Source organism: Microcaecilia unicolor, chromosome 6 (assembly GCF_901765095.1).
Source record: "Microcaecilia unicolor chromosome 6, aMicUni1.1, whole genome shotgun sequence".
In the NCBI taxonomy this organism is placed as follows: domain Eukaryota; kingdom Metazoa; phylum Chordata; class Amphibia; order Gymnophiona; family Siphonopidae; genus Microcaecilia; species Microcaecilia unicolor.
This window is the reverse complement of record NC_044036.1, coordinates 123,042,887-123,068,689: the sequence shown is the minus strand read 5'-3', so window position 1 is coordinate 123,068,689 and position 25,803 is coordinate 123,042,887. Positions and strand designations below refer to the sequence as shown.

Sequence of the window (25,803 nt, the reverse complement as noted above, 5' to 3'; positions counted from 1 at the left end):
CTCATGGCCACACGGTAATAATTCTCTTACCGCATGGCCATGTGTGCCTGGGGGCTTTTTTAGCTGCTGTGGTAAAAAGGGCCCTAGCATGTGAGAAAAACGGCCCCCGCTGCTAGCCCAGGGCCCTTTTTCCTGCAGCTTCGTAAAAGGAACCCTATATTTTTTATTGTACACTGCTATGATACTTGATTGTAGATTTGTGTATATATTTATTCGATTTATTTTTACACTATCTAGGGTTTTCTAGGTGTACTTCATTTTCTCCTTACTAAATATCTTAATATTTCAAATAATTTATAATATTGGATATTAATGATTTATTTCACATATAATGTAACAGCCAAGTGGCCGTAAAGAAAACAATGACCTCCCCCCTACATCAGATTTAGGTTACAGCTTGGCAGTTTCTTCCTCCAACATTTGGACTTCCAGCTCTAAAGGGCTTTGACACACTAAATCATCTCTCATTTCCCCCCTTTGTATCCCCCTTCCACCTTCGGTCTGTTATTCCATTGACTGTCTTGAGCCAGGGGCCACAGACTGCGTCTCTGTCAAGAGCAGGCTAATTTGGACCCAAAGTTTGATCACTGAGGACATTTGACGCACATAGATCATTACTGCCCAGATTATTTACCACTAGGTCTATGGCTAGTGGTACATTTTCAGCCCCCCCCCCCCAAAAAGGCCTTTTTTACAGGCATGCTGAACAATTGATCTGCGCATGTCCAATACACGCGCCTACATTAGCACAGGCCATTTTTCAGCGCACCTTAGTAAACGAACCCCTCAGTTTGGTAAAAGAGGCCTTTACGTTGTCAAAGCCTTCAAATATTAAAGATAAAATCTTGAACTATTCCAGTCAATAAATAATACCAGGCATTACCTAATTCTTCCTCCATTGTACAGCCTGTGTTCTGAGAACTGGACACTCCAAGAACTCTGTTGAAAAGTATAGAAAACGCACTACCCCAGACACCTTAAAAACAAAAACAGTAAAATTATACTAAATACATGCAAACAAACATTAGAGTATGGAGGTCATTTTAGAAGCACGCATTATGTGTACATAATAGCATTTGCATATGTAAATTGCATAAATGGTGATTTCCGAAAGCCAACATGGGGGATAAAAGTGACAAAGGCAATAACCAATTTATAGAGGCATGCACTTTCACAGATCAGAGTTTTCTTGGTCCTCATGCCTCAATACACTGGTTAATCTATAAAGTGCCATCTGCGTCTATCATTTCTGATACACCAGACTAATATCGCTATCCCCTTAAAAGTTTTTACTAAGGGATATAGATACTAATATACATTAAGGGAACAACATATAATATTTGCCTCTTATGTGCTAAATGGCAAAATCATGTATTATTTTTACAATAATGTGCATTATTATTATGCTGCCAATGGTGACAAACTGGGATGCAAAGCAACCCATTATTATGCAAATTGAATAAAACAGCTTGAATTGAACTTCAGAAGCTGTGCTATTCATGGAAAAATGCCAGCTTTGAACTAGAGTTATTTTCCTGCCCAGGAGAATTGCGCTGTGAATAAACAGCCCAATGCTCCCAGGCACCATCTTAAAGGGACTAGTGTAATAGTATAAAAAGCAGACCTCCACTCCCTCCCTCTCCTCCCCACAGCAAAGATCTCCTGAACAGAATTCCCATCAAAAGGGATCCACAATCCTAAAGGCATTTTACATAATGTCAGTCCAAGACAGCAGACCCCCCTCTGATGACCTGGATGACCATTCAATGGCTTCTACTCCTGAAGGTCCTCAAACCTCTATAGGCCCACCACGCCTACCCAGCCAATCCCTGGGGTCCAGTAGAATGGAGCTGGAGCAATGCCTAGCTGCTCCTACTTCATACATTTCTGGATTCAAAATAAAACCTCTCAACCCAGTGGCGTAGTATTTTGGATGGGCCCAGAGCTAACTTAGATGAGCCCTTTCATGGCATGGCACTCCACAGCTCCACCCCCCCCCCCCCCCACCCTGAGATTATTAAAAAAAAAATTATAAATTTTTTTCACCTACTCCACATCAACATCTCTCCTCCTCCACAGCGTCCCGGCACTGACCGCCCTTCGCTGAAACTCGTCCCTCCCTGGTATACCACAAAGGTGTCCCCGGCACCTACAGTGATTCAATTATTGCTGCCTGCAACGGCCCTGCAGGTTTCCATCGGTCAGGTCCCGCCCTCGCTTTCATCATTTCCTGTCTGGCGGGACCCGGCCAATGGAAGCCTGCAGGGCCGTCGCAGGCAGCAATAAATGAATCACGTAGGCGCCGGAGACGCCTTTAAGGTATACCAGGAAGGGAAGGGGTTCAGTGATGGGCGGCAATTTACCCGCTGCAGTAAAAAGGGCCCTGGTGCGTGAGAAAAATGGCCACCGCCACTAGCTCAGGGTCCTTTTTCCCATAGCTTGGTAAAAGGACCCCATAGTAATTTGTTGTCTAAAGAAACTTGATTCATTTTAATTGTTTTATATATTTTGTTCATGTTTTTTACAATTGATATTTTATGAACGTTTATTTTGTCGTGTAACTGATTTTGCTTTGTTACTCACTCTTTATATTGCATGCATGCAAAAGTCTGCTATAAATTGTAAATTAATTGAAATTTACATTTGGTAGACCTGTGCAGCTATATAGCCTAATGCAGTTTTCAACATGTCATGTCCCATTGTTATATTCTTAATGATACTTCAATGGTCTCACATAACTTGTACGATGTAACCCATAACCAAGTTGTTAACAAATGTATTTCCATTATTCATATCTTATTGTAAGCCACACTGAGCCCGCAAAGAGGTGGGAAAATGTGGGATACAAATGCAATAAATAATAATAATAATAATAATGTCACAACAGTTCACAGTGATACCTCATTATTCTCCCACAGTCGGTGCTACTTACCCATTAAGAAATGCAAAGGATTTTCTTCATATTTTTTCACCACTGTCCCCATGAAAAACTTACTCCCAAACAGATCAGGTGGCATGAATGTGCCATACTTTGCCATGCCAATCTCATATGGACTGAATTCCACCCAGTCTGAGGATAAGAAAACACAGAATGGGCATCACCTACATAGAAAATTCAGTTTTTTTCTGACAAAGATTGTAGTTAGTAAAAAGACTAGTAGGAAATATTGGGGGTTGCATTCTGAAAAATGGATTTTATTTTTACCGATTCCTCCATGCTGTGCAGAACATACATATTTATTTGCGATCTGCAGGCAAGAATTTATTAAAGGGGAACATTACCACAATGCACTGTAGGTCGATTTCCCACAACAGAACAAGTCTGCCTACATAAATGTACAAAGAAGCTGAAAAAGGATAAGAAAATGAATTGTAATTCCAGAAGATATCATCTTCAAAAAGATGTGCAAAAAGGACAACTTCAATTTTGAAACTCTTCCACAGATTTATAAAACTCTTTGGCAGAACCTTTAATGAAGAACTCTGCACACATACAAAAGAAAAGAAAATGGAAAAAATTTATGAATTGTACAGTGTTTCACTAAAAAAAAAAAAAAAAAAGACAGAGGGGCATAATCGAATCGGGCGCCCAAGTTTTCCTGAGGGCGTCCTCGCAGGACGTCCCCGCGAAGGGAGTATTATCGAAACAAGATGGGCATCCATATTTCGTTTCGATAATACGGTCAGGGATGCCCAAATCTCAACATTTAGGTCGACCTTAGAGATGGGCATCCCTGGTTTTCAGCAATAATGGAAACCGAGGACGCAAACCAAAAATGACCAAATCCAACTCATTTGGTCATGGGAGGAGCCAGCATTCGAAGTGCACTGGTCCCCCTCACATGCCAGGACACCAACCGGTCACCCTAGGGGGCACTGCAGTGGACTAACTGATGCACTAACTGAACGGAAAAAGCCCTTCCCTTACCGATCCCTTAGCAATTCGAAAAGGAACGGGCATGCATGAAGAAAATCGCATGCAAATGAGGTGCTCACTGCTAGCTCATTTGCACACGATTTCCTTCCTAAGGAGGGGAAGCCAGTGCAGAGCAGCCAAGCATTATGCATGGCTGCTGTGCGCATGTCAAAGATGACTTCATACATGCAGACAAGCTGCGTGTATAATAGCTGTCTACAGCCTTAAATAAATTGCCATCTACAACCTTAGAAAAATGCAAGTCCAGGTGAAAACGTCAAAGTGCTCGTCAGGGACGTCTTTTTTTTTTTTTTTTTTTTTTTAGAGTATGGGTGAAGGACGTCCCTGTCACTATGCCTCCGTCCCTGCAATGGCAGTTGAGGACGTCCTTCGCATAAATAAGACCACATAAATAGCTGTCCTATCTTTGGCCTCCTTTTACAAAGCTGCAGTAAAAGGGGTCCATAAGTAGCATCAGCACGTGAATTTGCCACACTCCAAGGCCCCCTTTTAATGCAGTGGACAAAAGGTTTTAAAAAAAGAAAACCAATAAAAGAAATTCAACTTTAAAAAAGAAAAAAGGAAATGGGAATTGATATACCACCTTTCTGTGGTTTTTGCAACTATATTCAAAGTGGTTTACATATTATATACAGGTACTTATTTGTACCTGCGGCAATGGAGGGTTAAGTGACTTACCCAGAGTCACAAGGAGATGTAGTGGGAATTGAACCCAGTTCCCCAGCATCAAAGTCTACTGCACTGAGCAGTAGCCCTGAGGTAGTGCTGAAATGATGTGCGGCAAAACTCTGGTAGAGGTACCACTGCTTTTTAAAAGGGGCCCTTTACGCACTAACCTATGGCCGATTAAGTCCGAATATTAACTTAACCGGTCATGCGCTAGCTGGCTTCAACAAAAACAGAAATTCAGTGCCAAAGTCCACGCATGCAGGGCACGGCACTGAATTTCCGGTTTTAGCGCCAATGGCAGACAAAAAAAAACCCACTGTCTGCCACTGGCCGAATATCAGCTGGAATGAGTTTAGTTCAGTCTATATTATTAATTTGATATACCACGTATGCAAAAAAAAGTATAGGCTGTGCAATAACTAAATACTATAATAAATTTTTCATTAAAAAAGAGAGGGAATGTTGCTTCTTTCAGCCCATGTTCTCAGTTCTGATTCTAACCTATGATATAACCTTGTTGTGGGGTTTTTTTTTGTTGCTGTTGTTGTTTTGGGTTTTTTTTTGTTTTTTGTATTCTGTTCTACAGCATAGACAAACAAAAAAAAGTCTACTAATTTTTTTTTTGTTACATTTGTACCCCGCGCTTTCCCACTCATGGCAAGCTCAATGCGGCTTACATATACAGGTACTTATTTGTACCTAGGGCAATGGAGGGTTAAGTGACTTACCCAGAGTCGTCTTTCTAATATAACAGAAGACATGATATAAGTTTAGACCTGGAGTCATTAAACCCAATTGTTTAGATACTATGCTATAAAAATTCAACAACTGGGAAGAAAGCAAATGTCAATGTGTGGGTGTGAATCAAAGCAAATCCACAAACATACTTCTCTTTTTGCCAATATTAAAGTCATTTGGCATGAAATAAACCCCATATGGCTAAGAGGACGCAATATCAGGGAAACAATTATAAAAACACAATGGAATTTGATTTTGTAATTTTTATAATGATGTCAGAGACAGCTAATGCCACTTTACTCTCACTGGATCAAGGAATACCCTTTCATAGGAGTGCTGTGGTTGAGCAGTTAAATGTGGCTTTTCAAGATTATTTGGAAAAAGAAAGGATGATAAAACATGTATACTGTGCAATATGGAGAAAAAAAATATCCGCCAGAAGGCGGAGAACTCTAGACGCCCCACGGACAACAACAAGAAATGAAATAAAAGTGGGAGGCCGACCAAGGATTCCAAAGACTGAAAGGATATATAATAATAAAGATGTTTATTGAGGTATAAAGACTCGACACAACGTCGTGTTTCGGCCGTTAGGCCTGCATCAGGAGTCTATAATCAAATTTTGAATACATAAATTATAAAAACAATATAAAAGTAGACAACATATATGTATGTTTAAATATTTAAAATTAATTTTATAATTTTAAATATTATATAAAAAAGTATGTATAATAACAAATTAGATGCATTTAAGAATGAATATGAATTTAAATGGATGATTAAATTTAAAAAAAAAAAAATATTTAAATTCATCAAAAAATAAAATAAAACCTTCCATATTTAAATATATGTAAAGACAAAAAATGGTGTGCTTGTATAAAAATGATGTACATATAAATAAATAACAATATGTAAATGAATTCTCATGTCTACACAAAGTAAGAAAGCAGTGTGGATTGGATACATTAAACATGGATAACCAAATGCATTCAAAGGTGAATTTATACACATTAAAAATGAAATGTGCAATATGGTCCATTTTTTAAATCATTAGTTAACAAATCTATTTTCTTATGTGATAAGTGTCTTTCTCAATCCAATCATAGTAACATAGTAGATGACGGCAGAAAAAGACCTGCATGGTCCATCCAGTCTGCCCAACAAGATAAACTCATATGTGTATACCTTACCTTGATTTGTACCTGCCTTTTTCAGGGCACAGACTGTACAAGTCTGCCCAGCAGTAATTCCCGCCTCCCAACCACCAGTCCCGCCTCCCATCACCGGCTCTGGCACAGACCGTATAAGTCTGCCCTCCACTATCCTCGCCTCCCAACCACCAACCTCTCTTCCCCCACCTGCTCCGCCACCCACTTTCGGCTAAGCTTCTGAGGATCCATTCCTACCGTACAGGATTCCTTCATGCATATCCCATGCATGTTTGAATTCCGTTACCGTTTTCATCTCCACCACCTCCCGTGGGAGGGCATTCCAAGCATCCACCACCCTCTCCGTGAAAAAATACTTCCCGACATCTTTTTTGAGTCTGCCCCCCTTCAATCTCATTTCATGTCCTCTCGTTCTACCGCCTTCCCATCTCCGGAAAAGATTTTTTTGCGGATTAATACCTTTCAAGTATTTGAACGTCTGTATCATATCACCCCTGTTCCTCCTTTCCTCCAGGGTATACATGTTCAGGCCAGAAAGTCTTTGCTCATACGTCTTGGAATGCAAATCCCATACCATTCTCGTAGCTTTTCTTTGCACCGCTTCCATTTTTTTAACATCCTTCGCAAGGTACGGCCTCCAAAACTGAACAAAATACTCCAGGTGGGGCCTCACCAATGACTTGTACAGGGGCATCAACACTTCCTTTCTTCTGCTGATCACACCTCTCTCTATACAGCCTAGCAACCTTCTCGCTACGGCCACCGTCTTGTCACACTGTTTCGTCGCCTTCAGATCCTCGGATACTATCACCCCAAGATCCCTCAGTACCTATCAGACTCTCCCCGCCTAACACATAAGTCTTTCATGGGTTTCTACTCCCTAAATGCATCACTTTGCATTTCTTCGCATTGAATTTTAATTGCCAAACATTAGACCATTCTTCTAGCTTCCTCAGATCCCTTTTCATGCTTTCCACTCCCTCCCGGGTGTCCACTCTGTTGCAAATCTTAGTATCATCCGCAAATAGGCAAACTTTACCTTGTAACCCTTCGGCAATGTCACTCACAAATATATTGAACAGAATCGGCGCCAGCACCGATCCCTGAGGCACTCCACTACTCACCTTTCCCTCCTCCGAGCGAACTCCATTTACCACCACCCTCTGTCGTCTGTCCATCAACCAGTTCCTAATCCAGTTCACCACTTCGGGACCTATCTTCAGCCCATCTAGTTTATTTAAGAGCCTCCTGTGGGGAACCGTGTCAAAAGCTTTGCTAAAATCTAAGTAGATTACGTCTATAGCACGTCGATGATTCAATTCTCCAGTTATCCAATCAAAGAATTCAATGAGATTCGTTTGGCACGATTTCCCTCTGGTAAAACCATGTTGTCTCGGATCTTGCAACTTATTGGCTTCTAGGAAATTCACTATCCTTTCCTTCAGCATGGCTTCCATTACTTTTCCAATAACTGAAGTGAGGCTTACCGGCCTGTAGTTTCCAGCTTCTTCCCTATCACCACTTTTGTGAAGAGGGACCACCTCCGCCGTTCTCCAGTCCCTCGGAACCTCTCCCGTCTCCAAGGATTTATTAAACAAATCTTTAAGAGGACCCGCCAGAACCTCTCTGAGCTCCCTCAATATTCTGGGGTGGATCCCATCCGGTCCCATGGCTTTGTCCACCTTTAGCTTTCCAAGTTGTTGATACACACTCTCTTCCGTGAACGGTGCTAAATCCATTCCATTCTCAGGTGTACTTTTGCCAGTCCCTCGCGGCCTTTCTCCAGGATTTTCTTCAGTGAAAACAGAACAAAAGTATCTATTTAGCAAATTGGCTTTTTCTTCATCATTATCTACATAGCGGTTCGCTGTATCTTTTAGTCTCACAATTTGGGAGTGGTGATTGCTGCTTTTATATATCAATCTGGAAACAGAAACAAGTGAGGCGATCAAATTTGCAGAAGACAAAAATTATTCAAAGGTGTTAAATCACTTGCAGAATGTGACTGCTGCATTTATATATCAATCTGGAAACAGAAACAAGTGAGGCGATCAAATTTGCAGAAGACAAAAATTATTCAAAGGTGTTAAATCACTTGCAGAATGTGACACTGCAGGAGGACTAACATATTCAATCAGATATCAAGATTAACAGTGTCAAAGGCAGCAGAAATATCAAATTGTAACAATACCAACTCTTCACCACTGCCCAAGACACGCCTTACTTCAGATGTCAAAAGTAACAAGGTTTCCCTACTATGAAATGAAAGGAAACCATGCTGAAAATCATGCAGAAGATCATTACCTTCTATATACTTAGTCAACTGTGATCCCACACCAAACTCAAGCAATTTTGCAAGGAAAGGAATATTAGCAACATGTCTAAATTAGAGACTAAGGATTAGAGACTAAGGATGTATCTCTATCAAGTTGTTTTAATATAGATGTCAAAATAATGGGGGCCCTTCCACTAAGGCACACCTAAATGTGGTCTGCGCTGGTGTAGGTGCATGTTTTGGATGCACGCAGGTCATATTTTCAGCGCACCTGGAAAAAAGGCACTTTTTTGTGGCCAAAAATGGACATGCGGCAAAATTAAAACCAGCATGTGTCCATTTTTAGCCTGAAGCCTTACCACCACCCACTGACATAGCAGTAAGATCTCATACGCTAACTGGGCGGTAAGTGGCCAGCACGTGTAAATTGGAATTACTGGCCGGGGCACATGGTCGCCGGGCAGTAGTTCCAATTAGGCGCACGTTGGATGCGCATAGGCGCCTTAGTAAAAGGGCCCAAATGTGTCCTATATCTTCAGGAAGCCATCCCAGTTTCAATGCAGACTTAACAAATGAAACAAGCCAGTCCAGCAGCTCAATAGGAGGATCCTTTAACAAGAAAGAAGGAATTACATCTAGAGGAAAACCAGATCTGGATAACATATTCAACAGAGGACTTAAAAAAAGACTGGAAAATAACCCTTCTTAAAGGTAATCCACATTAATAACTTTCTCCCATAATTTCAATTATTCTTCCCCTATACATCACTTTCAGACTTATTTTCGAAAGAGAAGGGTGCCTATCTTTTGACACAAATCGCAAGATTGGCGTCCTTCTCACAGGGTCGCCCAAATCGGCATAATCGAAAGCCGATTTGGGGCATCCTCGACTGCTTTCCGTCGCGGGGACGACCAAAGTTCACAGGGGCATGTTGGAAGCGAAGCGAAGCGAAGGCGGGACTGGGGCGTGCCTAACAAATGGGTGTCCTCGACCAATAATGGAAAAAAGAAGGGTGTCCCTGACGAACACTTGGACGACTTTACCTGGTCCTTTTTTTCTTACGACCAAGTCACAAAAATGTGCCCTAAATGACCAGATGACCACTGGAGGGAATCGGGGATGACCTCCCCTTACTCCCCCAGTGACCACTAACCCCCTCCCACCCTCAAAAAAACATTTTTAAAATATATTTTCCAGCCTCTATGCCAGCCTCAAATATCATACCCAGCTCCATGACAGCAGTATGCAGGTCCCTGGAGCAGTTTTAGTGGGTGTAGTGCACTTCAGGCAGGCGGACCCAGGCCCATCCCCCCCTCTACCTGTTACACTTGTGGTGGTAAATGTGAGCCCTTCAAAACCCACATCTAGGTGTCCCCCTTCACCCATAAGGGCTATGGCAGTGGTGTACAGTTGTGGGGAGTGGGTTTGGGGGTGGGGGTTTGGGGGGCTCAGCACACAAGGTAAGGGAGCTATGCACCTGGGAGCAATTTATGAAGTCCACTGCAGTGCCCCCTAGGGTCCCCAGTTGGTGTCTTGGCATGTCAGGGGGACCAGTGCACTACGAATGCTGGCTCCTCCCACAACCAAATGGCTTGGATTTGGTCGTTTCTGAGATAGGCGTCCTCGGTTTCCATTATTGCTGAAAACCGGAGACGACCATCTCTAAGGACGACCATCTGTAAGGTCTACCTAAATGTTAAGATTTGGGCGTCCCCGACCATATTATCTAAACGAAAGATGGACGCCCATCTTGTTTCGATAATACGGGTTTCCCCGGCCCTTCCCGAGGACGCCCTCAGGAAAACTTGGGCGCCCTGTTCGATTATGCCCCTCCATGTCACCTTTGTCTATTGGGAATTGTCCTTTTGCAAGCATTTATGTGACGTGTCTGGTGACGTGCTTGATGTGTCATGTGGTTAGGGCATTTAACTAGTGTGCAGTATGTATGTGCATATTTTGTCAGTAGTTTCTTTACTGTGGTTGGTTCAAGTGATTTAAATGCGGACCAGATTCTGTCTGCCACTGTGTGGATGTCATTTGTTTTGCAGTCTTGCAGGAAGTCATTGATGGATGTTTGTGAGTTTTCTAGGTTTAATCTTCTGTTTGCTATTTTATTTTTGAAGTACTACTACTACTAAACATTTCTAGAGCGCTACTAGGGTTATGCAGCGCTGTACAGTTTAACAAAGAAGGACAGTCCCTGCTCGAAGGAGTATGGTGCCTGTTCGTCTGCTGTTGGTGGTGTTTCAGTTGATTCTAGTATGTCTTGGGTTTTCAGTAGTTTGTTCATGAGTTTGAATATATATATATTTTTTTGTTAATCTGTTCAAGGTCCGCATATGCACTGTAGTGTTCTGCTTTGGCTTTCTTTATGTTGTGTATTTCCTTATAGCTTTTCTCCATATGATTTTGTTTATGTCCGTTTTGTTTTTAGCCCACATTCTTTCAAGTTTCCTGCACAATTCTTTCATGTTTGTCATTAAACCAGGGGTGCGACTAGTTTTTGTTCTTGTTTTCATTGTGAGTGGTGCTATTTTGTCTACTGTGTTTTCACTGGCTTCATCCCAGTTTTTCATGAAGTGTATATCCCTAGGAGTTATGCTGTTGTGTTCATTCATCATTTTTGTCCAGAAGGTATGGTGTCAACTTTCCCTCTGGTTGTGGTTGTGTATGGTGTTTTTGGTTCTCTTTTCTTGCCATTTTCTTTCCATTGTAGTGTACAAGTTAGTTTGCTGTGGTCTGACCATGGCACCTCTTCCCATTTCTGGTTTTTCATTATGTGATTGTTGCTTGTCAAGATTCTGTGAGCTAGTATGTCTAGTAGGTGTCCATTTGTGTGTGATGAGACTCCTTGTATTGCTCAGAACCAGAGGCTGAAGTGTGTGCCAATCCACCTGCTGAAGATAGAAAATACCGGGGAGCTGGACTAGATGCCAAGAGAGATATGTCTCGGCTCAGTTTTCAGTTCTCTATCTTCACCTGCTGGGTTGATGGATAAACTATCCACAGGTTCTGGAATACTGAGAAGCTATGTAATGGAAATAGTGTTTTAGTGCCTAACCGAGGATATTTAGCGGGAGATAACCGATTATATCCCGTTGAATATCTGTGGTTATCTGCTAGTCGCTAACCGGCTATATTGTGTGCCATAGTTGGGCATGCTGAAAACCCACCCTTTTCACCACTGCTTTTGGCTCCTAGCCACTACTCAATTGCCCTCCCCTTTTTCCTTCTCACCCAGTACTTCCCTCGGCCTTTAGTTGTCTTCTCTGTCTGTATTTTTAGATTGTAAGCTCTATTGAGCAGGGACTGTCTCTCTGTGTCCGGTGTTCAGCGCTGCGTGAGTCTGGTAGCACTATACAAATGCTAATAATAATAATAATGTTTAACAGTTAAAATAGGCCACATAAATAGCAGGCCTATTTTTCATCACTAAGCACATAACCGGCTAGCACTGATTATCAGCTTAACCAGTTAAGTTGCAGTGGTTGAAAATGAAACTGAATGTTAAATGTTGGTTGTCAGATACAGCCTGGCACTGGATATCCAGTCTGACCTCCAGCGTCGGGCAGTCACTGAGCAACCCAATGCCAGCTGATTATTAGTAGGATAGGATCTCTAAGGGAGAGCAAGAAATAGTAGATAGCATGGATGGGCAGACTGGAGAGGCCATATGGTCTTTATCTGCCTTCATTTTTTTATTAGTGGAATGAAATCGGTAAACACAAATATTTTGTTTACTTTTACAAAAAGTACAAAGACTAAGCAACATGTCAAGACGTTACTAAGTAATATATTGAAAACAAATAGAAAATATTTTTTCACTGAACAACAATTAAGTTCTGGAATTCATTGAGGGAGGATGTGGTAAAAGAAGCTAGAATAGTTCTGTTTAAAAAAAGGTTGGCCAAGGACATGCAAGAAAGTCCATAAATCATTTTTACCAAAATAGACTTGAAGGAAGTCATTCCTCATCCCTGGGGCTAAGCAGCATGGTATCTATTTAATTTCTGGGATCCTGCCTGGTACTTGTGGCCTGAATTAGCAACTGCTGAAAACAGGGTATTGAGCCTGATGATCTTTGTTCCAACTTAGGGGTCCGTTTACTAAGCCACGTTAGCAGCCTCCGCGCAGCATTGCCGACACAACCCATTCAAAGTGAATGTTGAATGGGCTGTGTCAGCACTAGTGCACAGCAGTGGCGTAGCTATGTGGGGCCAGGGGGGCCAGGGCCCCCGTAGATTTGGCCCTGGACCCCCCTGCCGCCAACCCACCCGAGACCCCCTCCGGCCGCCAACTGCCTTTGCTGGCAGGGAGCCCCAACCCCCACCAGCCGAGGTCCTCTTCTGCTCGCAAAAGGCTTCCTTCTGTTTCTGATGTCCTGCTAGCCTCCCCTCCCCTTACTTACTACTGCCCTGGTGGTCTAGTGACCTCTTCGGTCTTTGAGGCAGGAAAGAGCCCTGCCCTGCATGCATCTTTCCTGTTGGTGATCTCGGCACCGATTCAAAATGGCCGCCGAGAGTTGAAGTGACCTCGCGAGACTTCAACTCTCGGCGGCCATTTTGAATCAGCGCCGAGATCACGAACAGGAAGGATGCATGCAGGGCAGCGGTCCGGGCAGGAAAGAGGGGGCTCTTTCCTGCCCCAAAGAGGTCACTAGACCGCAAGGGCAGTAGTAAGGGGAGCGGGGTGACAGGGAGGTGGAGTGACGGGGTGTGTGACAGAGGGGGAGGGGAAAATGTGACAGAGGGCAGAGCAAGGTGTGAAAAGGGTGGGGCATCTGTCCTCCTTTTGGGGGGACAAAATATGGTAACCCTACTGTGAGTGCAACTGGGCCCTTGACCTTCATAAATTGTGCAGGCATATGCCGCAGGGTGTCGCTGCTTTCTTCTGGGCCTCCTTAACCCTAAGCTTTTATACTTCCTAGTTCCTGCTCTTCTGGCTCCACTCCTCCCGTGTCACTTGGAACCATGGATCTTAAGGTGATTCTGACACTGTGAAGGAGTATCCTTAAGGGAAAGGGCAGGATCCTATAGACTCGCTCACAGAGCCCATTATAGAACAGGCTCTCACCGCTCAGTTTTGGGACACCTAAAAGGAGGAACCGGCTTATTGAATTGTCACCTTTTTGGTTGATATCTTTTAGCCTTCTGTGGGCTGGGTTTTTTTTTTTATTCTAATGTAAGGTTTTGAGCATTATATAATAACAAATTGTTAGAAGTTACATTGACGTCAAGCACTGAGTGCAGAGCCTATGATAACCCACCTGCAAACATGAGCTCAGAAACATCAGGTTTAACGTGCAAGCAGGTGAAGAGTGGCAAAGGACACTGCCCTTTGTTCACTTTTTCCTTCATGTTACTTAATTTGCTGTCCATTCTCTGCAGAAAGAGGTGGGGGGGGGGGGGGGGGAGAAACACACTGCATTAAACTTCTTGCTTCAGCATTCTACAAGACACAAAGAGAAAGATAATGAGATCTTTTTCCTATCCTTTTCCCATTTTATTACTATAAGATTTAATGGGGATGGGATGACTTCCCTATGAGGAGACACTAAAGTGACTAGGGCTCTTCAGCTTGGAGAAGAGACAACTGAGAGGAGATATAACAGAAGTCTATAAAATATTGATTGAAGTGGAACAGGTAGAGATGAATCGCTTGTTTATTCTTTCCAAAAATACTAGGACTAGGGGGCACACAATGAAGCTACTAAGTAGTAAATTTAAAACAAACCAGAAAAAATATTTTTTCACTCAACGAGACTGGGAGACTGGGCATCTAAATGGCTGATGACGTTTAATGTGAGCAAGTGCAAAGTGATGCATGTGGGAAAGAGGAACCCGAATTATAGCTACGTCATGCAAGGTTCCACGTTAGGAGTCACGGACCAAGAAAGGGATCTACTGTAGGTGTCGTCGTTGATGATACGTTGAAACCTTCTGCTCAGTGTGTTGCTGCGGCTAAGAAAGCAAATAGAATGTTATGTATTATTAGGAAAGGAATGGAAAACAAAAATGAGGATGTTATAATGCCTTTGTATCGCTCCATGGTGCGTCCGCACCTCGAATATTGTGTTCAATTCTGGTTGCTGTATCTCAAAAAAGATATAGTGGAATTAGAAAAGGTGCAGAGAAGGGCGACGGAAATGATAAAGGGGATGGGACGACTTCCCTATGAGGAAAGGCTAAAGTGGCTAGGGCTCTTCAGCTTGGAGAAAAGGCGCCTGAGGGGAGATATGATAGAGGTCTATAAAATAATGAATGGAATGGAACGGGTAGATATGAAGCGTCTGTTCACGCTTTCCAAAAATACTAGGGGGCATGCGATAAAGCTACAATGTAGTAAATTTAAAATGAATCGGAGAAAATGTTTCTTCACTCAACGTGTAATTAAACTCTGGAATTCGTTGCCAGAGAATGTGGTAAAGGCGGTTAGCTTAGCGGAGTTTAAAAATGTTTGGGCGACTTCCTAAAGGAAAAGTCCATAGACCGTTTTTAAATGGACTTGGGGAAAATCCACTATTTCTGGGATAAGCAGTATAAAATGTTTTGTACTTTTTTGGGATCTTGCCAGGTATTTATGATCTGGTTTGGCCACTGTTGGAAACAGGATGCTGGGGCTTGATGGACCTTTGGTCTTTCCCAGTACGGCAATACTTATGTACTTATTATGTACTTAACGTGTAATTATACTCTGGAATTCATTGCCAGAGAATGTGATAAAAGCAATTACCTTATCAGGGCTTAAAAAAGGTTTGGGTAATTCCCTAAAATAAAAGTCCATAAGCCATTATTAGGATGGTCGTGGGAAAATCCACTGCTTATTTCTAAGATAAGAAGCATAAAATCTGTTTTACTGTTCTGGGATCTTGCCTGGTACTTGTGAACTAGATTGGTCATTGCTGGAAACAGGATACTGGGCTTGATAATGTTTATGTTCTTATCTTTCAGAGAATTTAGTTCCTCTTAAATATTTCTTCAGATTTTTTTTGTAAACAAAATGAATGAATGCTCTAATCAACAGGCTATTGATAATATGTTTCAATGAATGTGAATTAAAAAACTGGGATAAACATTGGTAGATGGTGAGACATTTGCATAACAGATAAAAACAGCAGCATCTTTTGTAAATGTTTAATTTTCAGGATCCCATTTGATAAAACATTTGGGGAAGGGGGAGGCAAATTCATCAGCCTGTGTTAGAGCCTTAACTTGCATCATTTGGGCCTTATTGTGACTTAAAAGGCCCTAAAGTTGCTTGACCTAAAATACCACGGCAATATTTAAATTGCCTGGATTAGGTAGTAATGAGATGCAAAATATACAAATGTATGTTTTCTATCTCATTACTATGCAAATGCCCTAATGGGACTTGTAGTGATACACCGCAAGTAGCGTTAGGGGCCAAAAATCATAGTAAAATAACCCCAGCTTTTTTCTAGGGTTATTTTACCACCCAGGAGCATCAGGCTGCAAAGAAAGGGTCCCCCTCAGTCCTGCCTGCACCCCCCCATCTAACCCCCCTGCACGTCCCACTTCCCCACTGCCAGGAGCTATCTATTAAAGAGCATTGGTGGTCCAGAGGGAGATACGGGGGCCTTTGGGGGTCTAGGGGGTCTTTCAGGGATCTGGGGGGGGGGGGTCTGGGGAGATCTGGAGGGTCTTTGGGCAGGAGCGAGGCTAACTTCACTCCTGCTCAGTCCTTCCTGAAAATAGCAACCACCTCTAGGGGTCATGATTCTTTATAAGGAAACTCCTTATAATGCAACATGAACTCTAATAGTAGTTGCATAAGGCTACTGCTAGGGGCGCCATTTCCAGGATGGCACTGGACTGGGCAGGAGCCAGTGGGCTCGCTCCTGCCCAAAGACCCTCTGGTATCCCAGAGAACCCCCCACCCCACCCCACCCCGGACCCTCAGATCCCCCCGGACTACCAATGCTCTTTAAAAAGTAGCCCCTGGAGAAGTGAGAAGAACTTATGTGGAGGGGGGGGGGGGGGAACAGCCCAATGGTCCCGAGCTGCAGGAATAATGCTGCTTGCAAGGTGGCTCAGAAGCAGCATTATTCTTCTAAGACATGATTCAGCAACCTGCAGTACCGGGATCCCGCAGGTTGCTTGATGCAGTAAAGGGTAATCTTTTACAGCACCTTGATGAATTCCCCCCCCCCCCCTTTAGCCCCCATTGGAACTACTGTAATTTGATATGTTACATATTTGATATGTGCAGCAGGGCCCGCTTAAGCATGTTGAAAATAATATACTATTCAGATCAGCATTATTGTATATATATGCAAATTGATAGTCACTAATTTGCATACATTGTTTATGCAAATAAACAATGTCATATGCAAATTAGGGACTATCAATTTCTTGGCAAATGCAGTATGCTCACTTTCCACATGATTAACTGAGTGCTCAGTAAATGACCGTTAGTAAATGCCTGCTGAGGTCTTGTGTTAACTAAATACTGATACAGTATTTGTCCCCACCATCTCCACCAGGAGGACATTCCAGAAATTCACTTCCTTAGGTTACGTCTGACTCTGACACAAAAGCTTTACCATTCCTCCTACCTGAGAAGTCTCAGGCCTCTCCAAAAGGGTGAGTTCATCTTCTGGGGAGTGCTGCATAAGAACTTTTAATATGGATAAGGATTTCTGATTCAGGTCTTAGGGGCCTCTTGATACAAGGGACCATTTGACTGTGATCTGGGGAATTGTCCTTCTCATAAGAAGGGTAATAGAGAACATGATCATCACAGGAAGGATTGGGATATTCCAATCAGAGCATATTCTTGTAGAAGGAGGGAAATAAACATCCTGTTCACTATTGACCGACCAGGAGGGAAATAAACATCCTGTTCACTATTGACCAACCAGTGGGGAGTTTGGATGACAGGAACATTCATGGTAGTTATTTAGTAGTACTATGAATGTCCTACTAGGGTGTGCTAATGTGGCCAAAATTTAAAATATTGAAACTAAAACTCTTGGCCTAGTGAATATGTTGATTTATTTTGTAAAGCCTTTTAGAAAGAGTTTTATTACAAAGGCCCCTCTGAGTCTATGAGAAAAATGTTTAGTATATAAGTCACCAAGCATGAAACCTTTTTTCTAGATTCCCACACAGATAAGACATAAGCATCGCCACACTGGGACAGACCAAAGGTCCATCTAGCCCAGCACCCTGTCTCCGACAGTGGCCAATCCAGACGTATATATGTGCAGACGTATATATGATGCCGATGCAAATTATGAACAGCACCTGCTCAATATAGCATTATCATTTCATTTAGGCAAGCTTTATTTGCATAGTTTGTGACATAACTATCTCTTTCCTCATTAGGGTAGGCTCTCATTCACATTAGGGTCTGTACCTGATTTCTAATAAGGGCCAACTTTACTTCAATAATACTATAGGAATAAGCAGGGTTATTATATTCATTTTGGTTCGCTATGTCAAAATTCTGCCTTTGTTTCAAATAAGAGGGAAAACAAAGCAGTCGATTCAAGACTAATATAAGCAAATATTTTTAAACAAAAACAGTAGTAAAGGCATGGCACAGGCTCCAGCAGAAAATGTGGAAGCCAAAATGTATAATTAAACTCTGGAATTCGTTGCCAGAGAATGTAGTAAAAGCAGTTAGCTTAGCAGGGTTTTAAAAAAGGTTTGGATGGCTTCCTAAAGGAAAAGTCCATAGACCATTATTAAAATGGACTTAGGGAAAATCCACTGCTTATTTCTAGGATAAGCAGCATAAAATATATTGTACTTTTTTGGGATCTTGCCAGGTACTTGTGATCTGGATTGGCAACTGTTAGAAACAGGATGCTGGGCTTGATGGACCTTCGGTCTGTCCCAGTATGGCAACACTTATATACTTATGTACTTATGAAATAGTGCAAAGTGCAAAAAAATATTCAAGAACACAAGCAATAAACACAAAGGCCTTAGTTAACACAAAATGACTCTGTGGTATTACCATGAGAAAGGCTAACGAACAGAATTGATGGATCTTAGTCTATGATCATATTCTCTGTTTCCAGGTAAACATACACTTACATCTTTGATGAGTGTTTCTCCAATCAGCATTGCAAAGATATCGGTGAATGTGACAGGCTGCCCTGAGCTCTTCTTCTTCCATAAGCTTTCCACATATCGTTTCACTTTCTGAGGTGTGAGTAGCAAAAGCGGGTTGTGACTGACATTGTGCATCACCTCCTTGTTAATTTCCCGAGGCCCTTTCTTTGGGAATTCTAAGTGTGAGTATAAAGTCGACATGTACCTGAGAAAATAATCAAATACTTGACAAATGGAACAGCAACATTTCAGCCTACAAAATGTAACCTTGCATGCTTTTCCTGGTGAATTAGATACAGCCATGTAATGATTAATACTTATGAACTGAAATACTGTCATGATTATTTATTAGCTTGTTAGACGAGAAAAAAAAATTTAGAAGGTCAAATTGAAATCAACTCAGACTCAGGGCTCTAAAATACTATAACAATACAAAAACACCTTGTTGAGCATGTCTCTACATGACCATCCTCTGAGAAGATGGAAATGGAAACACTCCATCCTTTAGAAAACATCTTGAATTAAATTCTAGAAGGATTCCAAGGAAAAAAACAAGCATGACAAGGAGTGTGAGAAGAGGATCATTCAAGCACTGATTCTCATTTTGAGACTATCCAGCTGATTTTCGAAAGAGATCGCTGCCCATCTTCCGACACAAATCGGGAGATGGCCGGCGATCTCCTGAAGTCGGCCAAATCAGTATAATCGAAAGCCAATTTTGGCCGGCTCCAACTGCTTTCTGTCGCAGGGCCGGTGAAAGTTCAAGGGGGCGTGTCGGCACGGTAGTGAAGGCAGGACGAGGGCATGCGTTGAGATGGCCGGCTTCGCCCGATAATCGAGAAAAGAAAGCCGGACTTGATGAGAATTTGGTCCACTTTATTTGGTCTTTTTTTTTTTTCAGGTCCAAGTCCCAAAAAAGTGACACAACTGAGCAGATGACCACCAGAGGGAATCGGGGATCACCTCCCCTGACTCCCCCAGTGGTCACTAACCCCCTCTCACCCTCAAAAAAACTTTTTTTGCCAGCCTCAAATGTCATACTCAGGTCCATCGCAGCAGTACACAGGTCCCTGGAGCAGCTGTGGTGGGTGCAGTGGACTTCAGGCAGGCGGACACAGGCCCATCCCCCCCTACCTGCTACACTTGTGGTGGAAAATGGGAGCCCTCCAAAACCCACTGTACCCACATGTAGGTGCCCCCCTTCACCCATGAGGGCTAGGGTAATGGTGTAGAGTTGTGGGGAGTGGGTTTTGGGGGGGGGGGGTTGGGGAGCTTAGCACCCAAGGTAAGGGAGCTATGCACCTGGGAGCTATTTTTCTTTTTTACTTTTTTAGAAGTGCCCCCTATGGTGCCTGGTTGGTGTCCTGGCATGTGAGGGGGACCAGTGCACTATGAATCCTGGCACCTCCCACGACCAAATGCCTTGGATTTGGCCGGATTTGAGATCGCCGGCTTCGGTTTCCATTATGAGCAAAAACCGAGGCCGGCAATCTCTGACATTTGGGTGGCCCCAACCGTATTACCGAAAAAAAAGATGGCCGGCCATCTTTTTCAAAAATACGGTTGGCTCCGCCCCTTCGCAGCGCCATCCTCGGAGATGGCCGGCCATCCCGTTCGATTATGCTCCTCTATGTGTTGGGGGCTTGTTGGCTAGAAAAGAAGGGATGGACTCAAATTAGCCAACATACAGAAGCACAGCATCTTGGTAAAGAAAGCCACAGTGCAGTTACATTAAAATGATGTTCTCCTCATGGCATGGTAATTCTGGTGGCATGGAAACACTGCACATGGAGTCATAAATATAACACCAGTTTAACTGGATCCAAAATGTCTCCGATTATAATGATTGCAAGCTGCATCCATGAATTTAAAGTAGTTAATTAAAATCATCCTTGTAAGATGTCAAATATAGAACTTCAGTTTCAGCGTTGAATAACTATGACATCTCAAATCACTCAGGTGGAAGGCAGGGCAGCACAATGCAGAGAAAGCACAACTACATGATTATCCTATTAGCAAAAGATAATTCTTCAGAGTTTGCTTTTTGGTAGAAATGCACTGTTTTTCTCTTATTGAGACATTAACTTGCTGCTAAGGTCTGTGTTCAAAGTTTTCCTTTTTTTTACCCCTCATCCAGCCACCCTAGTTCTTGCTGTTCTCATACAGACTGTTAGCTACGCAGAGCCCAGATTACTCACTAGACCAGTATGCTCCTTCTTTCAGAACTGTACCATGTCGGCATGGAAAGGAAGTGTGTGCCATTTTGTTTTAGCATCCTCAACTGGCATGGCTGCAACAGTTCTGCCTGTCCATATGTAAGTCAGAGACCTTTAGGATTGTTGTGTGCTATGCAAGAGAAGCAGTGTGGGTTTAGGGGTCAGCCTTTTGGGCTGAGTTAGTTTATATCCAGTGTGAAGTATTTCATGAGTCCTGAGACACTGCCTATTTGTGAAGTGCTTGAATACCAAATAATGAAGTAAACTCAGTGGTCCTTTTAATAAGGTGTGCTGAAAAATGGCCTGCGCTAGTGTAGGTGCGTGTTTTCAACGTGCACAGATCCATTTTTCAGCGTACCTGTAAAAAAGGCAATTTTTTGGCTGAAAATGGACGTGTGACAAAATGAAAATTGGCGCACGACCATTTTGGGCCTGAGACCTTACCGTCACCCATTCACTTAGCAGTAAGGTCTCACACCTTAACAAGGTGGTAATCGTCAGTGTGTGTTGCCGCATGTTTAACATCGCTTTCCGGAAAATAAAATATATTTTCCGGTGTGCGTAATGCAAGTGCATAAAAAATGAAATTACTGCCCGGGCCACGCGGTACCCGGGTTCCGAATTGGCACACATTGGGCATGCGTAGGCGCCAATCCAGCTTAGTAAAAGGGACCCTTAATACCTTGAGACACAATCCAAAGGAAAAGGGAGAGAACAGCACCAACTAGGAGCCTAACCATAGAAGGTATTGTGGGGGAAGATTCTCAGTTGGAGAGAGTCTGTGTGGAAGAGGAACCTGAAGGGAGGGACTGTGAAGTACAGTCATAAGGAAACAGGTTGGCCCCGTACTCATGAAACACCTAACCCAAAAGCACAGACACAGACAAAGAAGTAGTAAGATGTATGACTACAGAGATACCAAGTTACCGTATGCCTTGTAGCACTACAGAAATGATAAGTAGTAGTATTAGTAGCAGGCTACAGATTTTGGGACAGTCCTAAATTTCTCATCACACCATCCTGGTGCATTATGGGACTTGCAGCACTAATTTCACTGGGCAGGATCAGGTACTAAAAATCCCCCACTGCTTTGGGATGTAAATTCAAAAGGACAGTCTCAAAATCTCCAGCCTGCAACTGGGTAGCTTGGCATCTCTTTGTCAATTGACTATACAGTGTTTATTTATTTAGATCATTTATACTCCGCTTTTTGCTACGGAACGCAGACCCAAAGCGGCTTACAATGAACAAAAGAAAAGAATTACAATGACAGTTAAAGGCAAAGGGAAGGGAGAATAGGTGCAAAATGAAGCAGATAAGCAGCAGGTAGGGAAAAGAACAGAAAGGAAAGGGAAATAGGACAAAATCAGATCTTGACTTGCCGAATCACAGAAGATAACGATGAAGATATTCCCATCAGGGCCAGGGACCACACTCCAGGTTGTCCAGCAGGCAAAACAGGCAGAGGCAGGGCAGTGCAGAAGGCAGTCTTTAGACAAGAGCGTCCAAGAAGCTTGTCAGGAGGAAAGAGCACATCAGCTGTTAGACCGTTCCGTTGTAAAGGAGGCGTTACTGGACGAGGGCTATAATGAAGAGGGCTCAAACCAGTCCGGGAAGCAGAGGCGAGCAAAGCAAAGCAAGCAAAAGAAAGAAAGACTAAATCAAAAAAGTATTTGTTTTGCACAAGTTATCAGTGAAGTCTGTTGGAGCATCCCATATCAATCTGCTTATTTGAGCTAAACGGGAAATGTACACCTGGGCCTTGAAGGGAAATGCTTTCCCCCCAAGAGAATCTGCTCCCTTGAAGAAGTGTACATGCACCGAGTGAAAGAGAGGAAAGAACTGAGATAAGAAAACACTGCTTGGAAGGCCGCAGGGTGAGAGTTGTTATATTTATTTATTTAACTTCTTTATGAACTGGTCTGAGAGAAGGTAGACCTCTGCCACCCCCTACACCTGGAGCTTTAGTTAATTAGATAAAATGTTTGAAGGAGGACTTAAAAGTACCATCTTAAAAGCACTCACTCCCTTCCACGAGGAGGTAGCAAGTAGGCATTGCTCCCATCTCATTACCCACCAGGGACACCAGTAAGCTAGGGCCTGCATCGCGGGTGAAGGAGTTTGGGGGCCTTGCAGCCCAACATCTGTTTTAGAGGGTCTTTGGCATGGGGGAGGAGAAGGGAATCTCTGTCCACATGTGAGGGCCTCCATTATGTTCCCGAAACTGTCACAGTGACCTTTTAATCTTGCTGGTTTAGCATTTGGGGAACCAAACACTACTGAAGGATTAAGGGGGCAACTTCACCAATTCCTCCAGTAGAGTGCTGCTCAACAGCAGCTTTTCACTAAATCCTAAATGTGCTTGGGAATAGTAACCCCCCGACATAAATCTTTTAGGACATAAGCGTTTAGTCCCCTTTTAAAATGGGGACTATGTCTATGAACCTGCCACAATCTTGTCCTGCCCAAAACACACCCAGGCCACCCCCCCCCCCCCCCCACCACACACACACACACACACTTGCCAAGGAGGACCTGGGTCTAATATGTGCATATCCTAGGCTTTGTAAAATGGAGACTCTGATGTTTATGCAAGATAAGCGTTTAAGGGGACAATTCTTCAAGTGGTGTTAGGGCCTGACTAAAAATAGCACAGCGATATTTAAGTTGCCGCAGATTACACTGTAATAAGATACAAAACATGAAAATGCATGTTTTGCATCTCACTACAATGCAAATACTCTACTCAATTTGCCGTGATTCACTGCTTGTCGTGTTAGGGCCCAAAAATTGCAGTAAAATAATCCCAGATTTTTGCTGGGGTTATTTTACAATCTGGGAAACTGGGCCGCAAAGCCACACACCAACGCTTCCAGGCCTACAGATCCAAGTCCTCTCAGGCTTCCAGTCCCCTCCCCCGCCCCCGCACAAGACCCAACCACCGCCCACAGGGGCTAACTTTAAAAATAATTGGTGGTCCGGGGCAGTTGTCCAGGAGGTCTTCAACAGGAATGATGCCCAATCACTCCTGCCCAGTCCTTTGCTGGCTTCAAAATGGCATGGATACCACTAGGGGTGCCATTTTAAAGCTAACACAAGACTGGGCAGGAGTGACTGGGCATCATTCCTGTTGAAGACCCCCTGGACGATTCCTCCCCCTCCCGAAACCATCAATGATTTTAGCGGTAGCCCCTGTGGGGGTATGCGGGCCATGTGCGGTGGTTGGGGGGGGAGGACTGCAAGCCTGGGGGGACCCAGATTTGCAGGTCTAGGAGCATCAAGCCGCAGCTTTGTGGCCTGATGCTCCCAGGCCTTGGAAATAATGCTGCTTACAAACAGCACTATTCTTCTAAGATAGGATTCAGCAACCTGTGATACTAAGATCTCACAGGTTGCTGAATCTGGCGGTACATCGAGGTGTGATAAAAGGCGAACCTTTACTGCACCTTGATGAATTCCCCTCTAAGTGCAAGTTTATACATGTATTACACCCAAACAGAGCCTGTAAAACGAAGGCTTATGCAATTTACACACGGCCTTACCGAATAGTGCTTAGGTGTTTTTTTGCTGCAACTTACACACTTAAGTGTGCACTCACCTGTGAAAGTGTCAGAACCCTGTTTTAGAACAGTAAACCACCTAGGGTTCAAGGGATGTGCACAGGGCAATATTTTTAGTTCATTTGGGTTTCTCAGTTCACACATTCTTCTTAATAAACATACTTTAATCTACATTATAACTGGTTTACATAGACAAATCTACTGAATTTGCAGATTCATACAAACTGGGTAAATTTAGCATGCACTCATGTTTTACAATGCGCTAACAAATAAAATGCATACTAACGTGGAGGGGAATAATCGAACGGCGCCGGCGAAATACATGGCCGGCAATGTATTTTGGCGGTACCGCAAACAGCTGGCCAGACCCGTATTTTCGAAAAAGATGGCCGGCCATCTTTTGTTTTGATAATACGGTTCCAGCCAGCCAAATGCCTTGGATTTGGCCGGGGTTTGAGATGGCCGGCTTCGTTTTTTAGCGATAATGGAAAGTTGTCGTCCATCTCAAACTCCGGCCAAATCCAAGGCATTTGGCCGTGGGAGGAGCCAGCATTTTTAGTGCACTGGCCCCCCTGACATGCCAGGACACCAACCGGGCTCCCTAGAGGTCACTACGGTGGACTTCAGAAAAGCTCCCACGTGCATAGCTCCCTTACTTTGGGAGCTGAGCCCCCCAACCCCCTCCCCCCCAAAAAAACCCCCACTACCCACAAATGTACTGCACCCACTAAAACTGCTCCAGGGACCTGCATACAGCCTCTAGGACTTATTGCTGCTGTATAACTTTGGCACACCAGTTCACACCTGAAGACTAATCTCTTTGAAAAAGTCCTTTATTTGAATAAGCACGTTTACTCACAGTTAACTGCAGATCAGAGGTTGTGCCCCACTGGCAAAGAGTCCCCTGGTACTAAGATTAGCAGTAGGTCAGAGCTCGCACAATGGTGTACAATGCCCTCTTTCAGCACCATTCAAGGTAAGAACTACGTTCTCTAACATGGGTAACACAGGAAATGGAACTAAAACTGGCTTACAAAAATGGCCACTACCGCATGGACTACAACAGGAAACAAAATAGGGCACACTCTGACCCAGTAAGCAGGGGGAAAGCACCAGGGGAGTAGAGCCTACCAACTACCAATACCTACACTCACCA

General features: G+C 43.3%; 1 protein-coding gene across 3 annotated transcripts in view; it reads right to left on the bottom strand.

The window, feature by feature from the left end:
- The window catches only part of PLA2G4A (phospholipase A2 group IVA), a 220,353-nt gene that overhangs the window by 107,416 nt on the left and 87,134 nt on the right, over positions 1 to 25,803 (bottom strand). For all 3 annotated transcript variants that reach the window (XM_030207544.1, XM_030207545.1, XM_030207546.1), the window contains 4 exons: positions 18,854 to 19,076; positions 14,056 to 14,170; positions 2,933 to 3,070; positions 884 to 976 (listed from right to left, as the gene is read on the bottom strand). In XM_030207544.1, the coding sequence (XP_030063404.1) occupies positions 884 to 976; positions 2,933 to 3,070; positions 14,056 to 14,170; positions 18,854 to 19,076 (569 nt within the window). The remainder of the gene's footprint in view (positions 1 to 883; positions 977 to 2,932; positions 3,071 to 14,055; positions 14,171 to 18,853; positions 19,077 to 25,803) is intronic.